General features: G+C 39.6%; 1 protein-coding gene across 1 annotated transcript; it reads left to right on the forward strand.

The window, feature by feature from the left end:
* Positions 1–215: 215 nt before the first annotated feature.
* Positions 216–8,957, forward strand: LOC138851033 (uncharacterized; the record flags this gene model as incomplete). Its single annotated transcript, XM_070086651.1, is given in 5 exon segments — positions 216–362; positions 603–724; positions 3,332–3,651; positions 5,099–5,460; positions 5,596–8,957. Coding segments are annotated over 5 exon segments (1,431 nt in total), but the record flags the coding sequence as incomplete, so codon positions are not given.
* Positions 8,958–11,308: the final 2,351 nt, after the last annotated feature.

An 11,308-nucleotide genomic window follows, 5' to 3' on the forward strand; every position in this document is an offset into this window, starting at 1 on the left:
TGCTGCTGCTGCTGTCTTCAGGATCTGTCACCTCTGTATTTAACTGAAAAAGTCGGATGAGCAGACAAAGCATTTTGCAAATAAACTTAACTGTTGCTAAAGTTTTACCAATCCCAATAATCTTGCAATGCTTGCAGTACAGATTAAAGTTGTTGCAAATATATACCCAGTATTTTTGTGTAATATATTAAGAAGTCTTTAATTTTTCCAAACAGGACAGCGGGAGCCATTCCCAGTCTACTGAAGAAGAAAAGACTCCATCCTACCTGAGTTCTTTAACATCAGATGATGAGCCAACACGTTATGACCCAGTGCCACCTGAAGTTTCAACTTGTGAACTTGGCTTAAGGGGATCTCAGCAGGTACACACTGGTTATTTGTTTTATTAACAAAATTGGATTTATAAAATTGTGTATGTATGTATGTTTATATAATTTATTTATATTTTCTCACACTAGGTTGCCAACCTTTGCCATTGTTGTGTTTGGTATTTATTCACTAGAATTTTATGTCCTTTACTATTTGGCATCTATATATATGTTTTAAATATTACAGTAATTTAAAGATTTTTTAATATTTACCAAATTGCTTCATTCTTGCAGCGTCCATCAGGCTTCAGTGAATTAGTGGATGCCAGTGAACCAGTGACAAGTGATCGAGGCTCTTGGGGTATGCGTGGTGCTGCCCATACTGACCCTTTTCACCGAACTGCACCACGCTACAGGTAGCTATTTTGTTATAAGCCATCCGTATGTAAATTTTGTTTGGTATAAATAGGTAATATTAATTGCCAGCAAAAATAAGCTAAAGCTGTGTTTGGTTTAGTTACCATTTTGTCCTGGGCACATGTCGATTAGACTAGGTCTGTTTTACATGTGTGTGTTTGTACTCGCCTAGTTGAGGTTGCGGGGGTCGAGTCCGAGCTCCTGGCCCCGCCTCTTCACTGATCGCTACTAGGTCACAATCCCTGAGCCGTGAGCTTTATCATACCTCTGCTTAAAGCTATGTATGGATCCTGCCTCCACTACATCGCTTCCCAAACTATTCCACTTACTGACTACTCTGTGGCTGAAGAAATACTTCCTAACATCCCTGTGATTCATCTGTGTCTTCAGCTTCCAACTGTGCCCCCTTGTTACTGTGTCCAATCTCTGGAACATCCTGTCTTTGTCCACCTTGTCAATTCCTCTCAGTATTTTGTATGTCATTATCATGTCCCCCCCTATCTCTCCTGTCCTCCAGTGTCGTCAGGTTGATTTCCCTTAACCTCTCCTCGTAGGACATACCTCTTAGCTCTGGGACTAGTCTTGTTGCAAACCTTTGCACTTTCTCTAGTTTCTTCACGTGCTTGGCTAGGTGTGGGTTCCAAACTGGTGCCGCATACTCCAATATGGGCCTAACGTACACGGTATACAGGGTCCTGAATGATTCCTTATTAAGATGTCGGAATGCTGTTCTGAGGTTTGCTAGGCGCCCATATGCTGCAGCAGTTATTTGGTTGATGTGCGCTTCAGAAGATGTGCCTGGTGTTATACTCACCCCAAGATCTTTTTCCTTGAGTGAGGTTTGTAGTCTGACCCCCTAGACTGTACTCCGTCTGCGGCCTTCTTTGCCCTTCCCCAATCTTCATGACTTTGCACTTGGTGGGATTGAACTCCAGGAGCCAATTGCTGGACCAGGTCTGCAGCCTGTCCAGATCCCTTTGTAGTTCTGCCTGGTCTTCGATCGAGTGAATTCTTCTCATCAACTTCACGTCATCTGCAAACAGGGACACCTCAGAGTCTATTCCTTCCGTCATGTCGTTCACAAATACCAGAAACAGCACTGGTCCTAGGACTGACCCCTGCGGGACCCCGCTGGTCACAGGTGCCCACTCTGACACCTCGCCACGTACCATGACTCGCTGCTGTCTTCCTGACAAGTATTCCCTGATCCATTGTAGTGCCTTCCCTGTTATCCCTGCTTGGTCCTCCAGTTTTTGCACCAATCTCTTGTGTGGAACTGTGTCAAACGCCTTCTTGCAGTCCAAGAAAATGCAATCCACCCACCCCTCTCTCTCTTGTCTTACTGCTGTCACCGTGTGTGTGTGTGTGTGTGTGTGTGTGTGTGTGTGTGTGTGTACATTCGTACTCGTTTAATTCCTCTAATTGTGGTTGCAGGGGGTCGAGACTCAGCTCCTGGCCCTGCCTCTTCACTGATCGCTACTAAGTCCTCTCTCTCCCTGCTCCATGAGCTTTATCATACCTCGTCATAAAGCTATGTGCGGTTCCTGCCTCCACTACATCACTTGCTAGACTATTCCACTTCCTGACTACTGTGACTTTAAGAAATACTTCCTAACATCCCTTTGACTCGGTTCAGTCTTCAACTTTCAAGTGTGACCCCTTGTTTGTGTCCCCTCTCTGTCCACCTTGTCTATTCCACACAGTATTTTATATGTCATTATCATGTCTACCCTGACCCTCCTGTCCTCCAGTGTTGTCAGGCCAATTTCCCTTAACCTTTCTTCATAGGACAATCCCCTTATCTCTGGGTCTAGTCTTGTTGTAAACCTTTGCACTTTCTCTAATTTCTTGACGTGCTTGACCAGGTGTAGATTCCAAACTGGTACAGCATACTCCAGCATGGGCCTGACGTATATGGTATACAGTCTCTTGAATGATTCCTTACTGAGGTACGGGAACGCTATCCTTAGGTTTGCCAGACGCCCATATGCTGCTGCAGTTATCTGATTGATATGAGCCTCAGGAGATGTGCTCGGTATTATACTCGCCCCATTATCTTTTTCCTCGAGTGAGGTTTGCGGTCTTTGGCCACTTAGCCTATACTCTGTCTGCGGTCTTCTTTGCCCGTCCCCGATCTTCATGACTTTGCATTTGGCGGGGTTAAATTCCAGGAGCCAATTGCTAGACCAGACTTGTAGCTGGTCCAGGTCTCTTTGTAGCCCTGCCTGATCCTCAACTGATTTGATTCTCCTCATTAACTTCACATCATATGCAAACAATGACACTTCTGAGTCTATCCCTTCCATTATGTCATTCACATATACCAAAAACAGCACAGGTCCAAGGACTGACTCCTGTGGAACCCCACTTGTCACAGGTGCTCACTCTGACACCTCGCCGTGTGTGCGTGCGTGTGTGCGTGCATGCATGTGCACCTATTTAAGGTTGCAGGAGTTGAATGATAGCTCCTGGCCCCCCACTGTTTTGCTGGTGTGTTATATCCTTGGAGTTATTAAGTTTGCATAGTAATTTTTTTTATGTTTTTCTTTTTACTTGAAATGTGAAGCAATATGTACTGTATTTATCATGCCTCCAACAATCCACAGCCGCTTCGATGATGAGGACAGTGCAATACAAAGCAGTTGGTATCGCAGTGATGAGGATGACACTGTTATCTCGCCTCGAGTATCTCGGGCTTTCATTAATACCGGAGCACCACAAGGGCGAGATGACAATCCCCCTCCTGGCCAGAGTGCAGTGAAGATTCTCATGAAAAATATAAATTCTATTAAGAAAAGGATAAAGCGCTATGAAGAAGAATTTGAAGCTTCCTTTGGATACAGGCCTTCACACAGTGAAAAAATGAAGCACAAGGAAATAAAGAAATACATGAGTGAACTCAGCAAAGCCCGAAAAGAGCTCAAACGTAAGTTGTTTATTAAACTGAATAATTTACTTTATAATACAGGTACTCCTCACTTAACGACAGAGTTCCATTCCTAAGAATAGGTCGGTAAACAGATTTGTCGTTAAGTGAGGAGCCACCCCTTGCTGATATTTCAAGCATACTGTAGTGGGTTTGTCAGTCATCTTTAGATATTGTTTTAATGTCACCCTTGCACCATTTATAACATTTTTAGTATATTAACTCTTAGAGGGGTCTAGACCCCCAGTCTGAAAATTCCCCACAGGGTCCAAGAATTTTCCAAAAAAATTTTTCTTGTGAAATGATACTTTTTCTGAAGGTAATAAAATAAAAAAATACGAAATTTGATAAAAAAAATTGACAATTATGCTCGCAAATTTTGCTGTCAGCAATATTTACACATTGGTGATTTTGCCCACTTTAAGTCCTATTTTCAGCAAATTACATTGTTCCATTAGACCAAATCTTAACTATTTTGCTAGTATGTGTTTCATTTTATCTATTGAGCACAAGAAATTGCCCAGTCCATCATTTCACCTACCCAGTTAAGTGATTGGAAATTGGTAATTTGGCCAATTTCACAATTCAAAATATTCCAGTTTCAAAATAAGGTCCAGAATAAACAATGTAGGCATTCCAGGCACTAAAATAACATTTCCTCTGTTTTTTGGTTACGTTTCCAGGCTTTACAAATGTTCCATTTTCATTTTTTATTCGCATAGAATTTTTATTCACACAAAAAAAAAAAAAAAAAAAAAAAAAAAAAAAAAACAGAAGATTTATTGTTATGCAATATTGTAATAATTGTACGAGTAATATCAGCACATTTGTGAATGTGCATTGCTCACCAGCGTGATGTGATTTGTTTACTCTTGAACATCGGCAAAAATCAAACATTTCCGCTACTTTGAGCTCAATTTCAACCTATTTTTTGTTACTTAAACCAATCAAAATCATTTATTTTTGTAACATCTTTCATTCTATCAAATGAGACCAAGAAACCGCGAATACAATCGTAAAAAATGCACGAAAATACACCACAGGCACTATTTTAATTCCAAAACACGGTCGCAGTATTTTAATTCCAAAACACGGTCGCAGTTTTTTTTCTCATGCACTGAATGCTGCAGGATTTTTATATGGTGCACATTTACCACATAGATGCATTCTCTCAAATCTAGGCCCAAATTTTCAGCTAGAGTGAGCTGAGCTCATGTAGTACTATGGCTTGGACCCTGGCTTCAAAGCTGTAGAACTACGGGACAAACCCTCAAAGGGTTAAAAATAGAACTAGGCATTAAAACGATAGTAAAATACACATACAGTACACTGGTTGGAGAGCTGGTCATAAGTCTGAGCGGCCATTAAGTGAGGAGTACCTAAGTGTATTTAGTGTTTAATAAATACTGAAATATCAGTTTCTAACCACCACTACTTTTATTTGCAGAAATGAAAGATGGTGTTGCAGGGCTGGTATCTGTACCAACAGTATTTCCACTGTCACTCCTTCGCTGTCAAGAGTCTACTAACCCAGGAGCAAGACCTGCTGGATCATCATCAAGTACTGCAGGAACACTGAGGCATGTGGAAGACAGGTTAAGGGAGAAGAGGTCTCTTTCAGGACGGCCAGCTGAATTAACAAACATGAGCTGTGTAGAAATGCAGGAAGAAAAAACAGCATTACAGAAAGCTCTTCTGTATTATGAAGCTATTCATGGACGACCCACAACTCGCGAGGACAGAGACTTGGTACGACCATTATATGACCGCTATCGCCAGGTTAAGAGGATTGTCGTAAGATCCTCGTCTGTAAGTATCTTAATTTTGTAATTTTGAGCAAAAGATTGTGGTGATAAAAATGTTATCCCATGTCATTAATTTTTATTGTAAGTCATTTATGTGCACTCTATAAATATTTAGCACAAATGTTTATTTTTGTTTCAGAGAACAAAGGAAAACCTTGCTGAATTGCCCCCCATTATTGAGCATGTGGCTATGGATTTTACATTGGCATCACCTCAACATCGTAGTTCCTTACAAGGAGATGAAATTGAAAAACTAATACCAGCAGCACCTAACACTCCTCCAGGGTTTGATTCTCCACCCACATTTGATAGTTCACAAGCAGCAGTTGCTCAGAGTGATGATCCTAAAGATGGTCAACGGTCAGTGGCACTGGGTGATCTCCATGCTCTACCTCTAAGTGAGCTGAGAGAAAGAAAAAAGGAAGCACGTGAGGAAAAGAAGAAATTAAGACGGTTGCTTCGAGAATATGAAGAGAAATTTGAAAGAGAAATGGGTCGTAAAGTGCAGAAAGAGGATAGAGGACCCATGGAACAGACTTATTTGGATTACAAACATGCAAAGGCAAAGTTAAGGCTCCTAGAGGCTCTCCTATCAAAGCATGAACCCCTGAAGGTTTGATAGACTTTCAGCTAAACTATCAAGGTCAGAGCTTATTTTTTGGAAAAAGTCAATATTTGTATTTTGCTTACAATTACACTGTAAGCTTTCAATGCTGTAACTAGGTTTGTTTTGGCTTTCTTTGATGAGATTTGTAAACTGCATTCAGAGTATTCTCTACAGATTCTGTATTTTGAAGTGCAGCTGGTGTGATTGTAATGTGTAAAAGGGGAGGCATCCCAGTCCATGTTTTGTGCATTGTTGTTCTGACATGCGCGGGTAATGCATGAACTGTGATAAGTTGTCGAAGTTGCCAATATGGTAAACTAAAGAATCCATAGTTTTGAATATAATATTAACTATAGGAAAAATAAGGTCTCACAAATACCTATACAAACTCTTGTCATGGTTATTTTTTATATTCAGAGCACTTTGGATTTGGGAACTTCATGATCAGAAGATGCTTCTGCATCCTTCAAATTTTTTCTTGGATGCTCTGGACTTGAATGCATTGAAGCTTCCAAATATACTTTATCCATATAATTGCTGAACTGTGCTAAGTGTAAGGTACCTGAATTTAGCATTAAGGTACAGTAGCTGTTTGGACCCTGGGGCATGATATCTTTGACTAAAGTATGTAAAAGTTGTTTCACAACACTACCCTTGCCCTTTGTTTGAGACATCTGTAAAAAGTCTATAATTGTTGTTTGCTTAAGGATTGCCTTTTAATAAAAAACTATTTGCCTTCATCAAAAATAAGGGCATGCAAGATAGTGAAGAGCTCTCCATGTGGTCCGATTATGCACACAGTGTTCACTTGAGTTATACTTGTATTTTGTGGATTTTGTATTGCAGACTTAATAATGTAGACTCGGAATTTTATCATACATATATCCCCAGGAAGATTTGTTGGGCTACTTGACCAATATTTGTGTATATCTTCACCTAAGATTCCTGTGGTATGCATTTAAAGGTGTGTGTGTGCTTGTTATAGGCAAAACTACATGTTGCCTAACCACTTGTAGGGAATGTGTAGCCAATTTTGTATGTCTTCATTCCTGTAAACTCAATGCTGCCTCATTTCAAACACTTGAGGCAGTTTGTGTGCCGCATATTCAGTGTATTTAGATGTACTGCACACAAGTATTTGCCATCTGTTAGCTAAGATGCATTTGAACATTGTCAACTGCATTTCCTTTCTTGAGTACATTGAGGAACCAATTTCTTGTGAATGCAATTGCATATAAGCAATTAGTAGTTTACTTTGCAAGCAGCTGAACTTCACTAATACATAGCTAGCAGCTGCCATGGCAGATTGTCAGTTATAGCCATAAGCTTACTGTATGCTGAAACTGCTTTGCAAGGTAATAATCAGGAATTCTGTGCAGTTTAATACTTAACTGCTTTTTACAATATACATGCAAGTGCATTCACGTTTAAATTCAGAGTGAACTTTTGTAACAGACTGTAGTGAAATGTTTGCATTCACAATTAGACTGAACTAAAAAAAAAAAAAAAAATTACCACTGGTGACACATTATCTGAGTGTTCTTGCCTCTGTAGTTCATTACAGCTTCAGACTGCCTGTTGTTACTTTGATATGAATAGTTAGATGAATAGTATTATCATATATATATATATGGTTATGTATATTAATGACCTTAGATTATAATATGGTCCTGTACCTGTTAGTATATTTATGGCAGACAGTTACTAGAAACTATTACTTCCCATACATATGAGGATTTATTAATTGTAGTGTTTGTTCAGAGTAAAAAAATTGATTTTACCTTGAGCCTCACTTTTCAAATGGTTTAATTTTTTTTTTTTTACTTAAAAATGCTCTAGTTATGTTCTGCTACAGTCCAGTTGCTGATTAATTTAAACTAGCTGGCAACAAAAAGTTGTGAAACTTCAGGCTTTTATAATAGTTTGGACTTAACCCTGGTTAATTTATTTTTAAGGCCTTAAAGAATCATGTTTCCATTTAAATTTCTTTCATATCTGTGGGATAGATGAAGCTGCAAAAGTTTGTTCACATAATTGAGAAATGATGCAGGAACAAAAATTTTGAAAACATGTTCAGCTATTTGCTCTAAAAGTTTGATTTTGAAATAAGTTGACAATTTTTACACTTCGTATATTCCTCAGTTAAAGGCTAATGCAAACAAAGATGCTAGCCAATTTGCATATTTTTTTGGTAGGAGGGGGGGGTGGAGAGGCTAGGAATTGGAAACGTAATGTTAAGGCTTTACAAAAAGACTGTTTAAACTTTTTATAAACATTGTGTAATTCACAAATGGTGATGCTGCCATTACAGCAAAGCCTCAATAATCCAGCATTCCTTAAAGCAATGTTTATACATTTTCAAGACTTTTGAAAGACAAAAGCTTCAGGGAGAGGTCCCTAATGGTCAGTGACTAGAACATTTAATCCACATAATAATGAATGTTACCGTCTAGCAGTATTTATTGGGTTTATCGAGGTTTTACTGTATTTTGAAGTTCCTATCTGGACGTGGAAACTGCATCAAGATTGCAAGACCCAAATTACATTGTTAAACTTAATAGCAGATTTAGACAAGTGAGGGAATCCTTTGATTTTAATAATAAAAATTGATTTGTGCATTAAAAATTTTTTTTCAAGGGATAGGCAATTTGGACCATTTTCTGCTAAAACTTTTTTTTTTTTTTTAAATCATTAAAAGATGCCTATCCCTATTTTTATCCAGAATAGTGTTGTGAAAAATAGTGGAGATTGATGTTCAAGCAGATCATGGATATATGCTTAGTGTCTTGTGAATGTGATGCTGGATACAGTAGACAGTTGTTACAGAGGTCCAAATGAAGAAAAGTAAACTCATTTTATATGGATTAACCACACAATAAAGTAAAATGAGCAACTTTCAAGGCTTTTATTATTCTTGTATTAATTAAATGTTAAACTCAAATCAGCATACTACCAAGGTAGATAAAAAACTGAAAGGAGTTTGCATGGGCCAGTAAGCCTGCTGTAGTGTTCTTTAGCTCCTGATGTGTCAGAGGTTACTCTATACAGCGAAACCCTGGATTTCGGCAGTAATCTGTTCCAGGTCGGCCTAAATATGAAAAGGCCAAGAACCAAGGTAATATTTCCCGTAAGAATTAATGTAAATACAATTATTCCGTTCCAGACACCCAAAAGATATTTTTTTGAAGATTAACTAGTTTCACATACAGAAAAGGAGAAATAAATATCAAGCACAAAATTTAAAAAATGAACATTACATACCTTTATTGAAGGTGGGGAGGGGGAAGCGCTAAACCCGGAGGATTATACAGCGCCTGGGGGGGATGTGGAAGGCATTCAGGCTTAATTCAGGGAACTGGAGCACAGATCCAATTCCCTAAATCAAGATCCCCTCACCAACATCAAGGAACCTTCCTTGAGGGGAGAGAGAAGAGAGCTTATGGAGGGGGATTTCCCTTCCAAACAATAAGAACTTCAGGTATCAAGTCCCTCTCTGGGGTTACTTCCCCTTTGTTTTTTACTGGTACTAGCACCAGCGTGAGTCGCTGAACATGTTGCAGATATGGCTTGTTTGAACTTTGTCAGGGTGATATTTCTCCACAAAACTTGGCACCTCCCTCCCTCAACTGTGGTCTGTTGCTGATGAATGTCTTGCAGCTCTTCAGTGGTTAGCTCTTCCACATTCTTGCCACTCACATCCAACCCCATGGACTTCCCCAAAGCCACAATAGATTCCACAACAGGCAGAGGGTTGACAGGGTCAGCTTCAAACCCTTCAAAATCCTTCTCTTGGACACATTCTGACCACAATTTTCTCCAAGCAGAGTTCAAAGTCCTGAAAGTCACTCCCTACTTAGCCTTACCTACAATGCTTATGCAATGGAGGATATTGAAGTGATTCCTCCAGAACTCCCTTAGGGTCAAGTGTCCAAGGTCACTTCAAAGCACCTTTGAAACATTGCTTTTGTGTAGAGTTTCTGGAGTTAGAAATGACCTACTGGTCCATAGGCTGGATGAGAGGAGTGGTGTTAGGAGCCAAGAACTTCACTGTTATAAAACTTAAATCCATAGACAATTAGTCTACCAAGTTCAGAGGATGAATAGGAGCATTGTCCAGTACCAGGAGGCACTTGAGTGGCAATTTATTGTCCTGGAGGTATTTTTTCACTCAGGACAAACACTTCATGGACCCAGTCAATGAAAATTTGCCTTGTGACCCATGCCTTATTAGCTTTCCACAATTTACTCTTGATGATATTGTTTTTCTTGAACAATGGGATTTTCAGAGTGATACACCAGTAAAGGCTTCACTTGTGTTACCACAGAACAAAAGAGTAAGCCCATCCTTCATAGGTTTGTGTCCTTGCAGTGCCTTTTGCTCCTGCTTGATGTAGGTCCTCTTTGGCATTTTCTTCCAAAAGACACGTTTTGTCACAATTGAACACTTGTTAGGGGAGGAATCCTTCAGCCTCTACATACCCCTTGAATTCATGCACAAATTCTTCGGCTGCACATTTGTCTGAACTTGCAGCTTCACCATGCCTTACAACACTGTGTATGCCACTACGCTTCTTGAATCTGTCGAACCAGCCTCTGCTGGCCTTAAATTCACTAACTGCAGCATTCATTCCAGGCATTTTCTTTTAAAAGATCCACATGCAACTGCCTTGCCTTTTCACAAATGATCGACTCCACAACACTATCTCCCACATCTTCGATTATTGATGACCTTTGTTTCATTAGCATATTTACCCCTTTCCCAACATTAGCTTTCTCAATTTCTACTTTCTTTACCAGGATGGAAATGATTGTTGATCTGGATTTCCCATACATCCTGGCAAGCTCCAGGACACATACACCACTTTCATACTCTGCTACAATTTCTTTCTTGAATTCTATTGTGTTTCTCACTTTCTTTACCAAATGGCTGGCACTAGGAACTTTCTTTGGGCCCATGGTGGCTTATTTTGCAGTCGCACTCAATAAACAACCACAAAAAACAATAAATTATAACGAAATGTTTGGATGAATGCGTGGAATGTTGCTCACTCGCCCAGACACAGCCAGACTGATTCACGAACGTGGGGGAATGGCGGGTGGATGCATCCAATATAGCCAATTTCCGAGTTGCCGGTTGAAATTTGATTTGGCCGATATCTGGAGTTCCACTGTATTTGTGTGTGTGCTGTATGACCCTTGTAGGATTAGCGCTGCTTTTTTTTATTATAATAATATATTTCTGTAT

This window comes from Cherax quadricarinatus, chromosome 19 (genome assembly GCF_038502225.1).
Source record: "Cherax quadricarinatus isolate ZL_2023a chromosome 19, ASM3850222v1, whole genome shotgun sequence".
NCBI lineage: Eukaryota > Metazoa > Arthropoda > Malacostraca > Decapoda > Parastacidae > Cherax > Cherax quadricarinatus.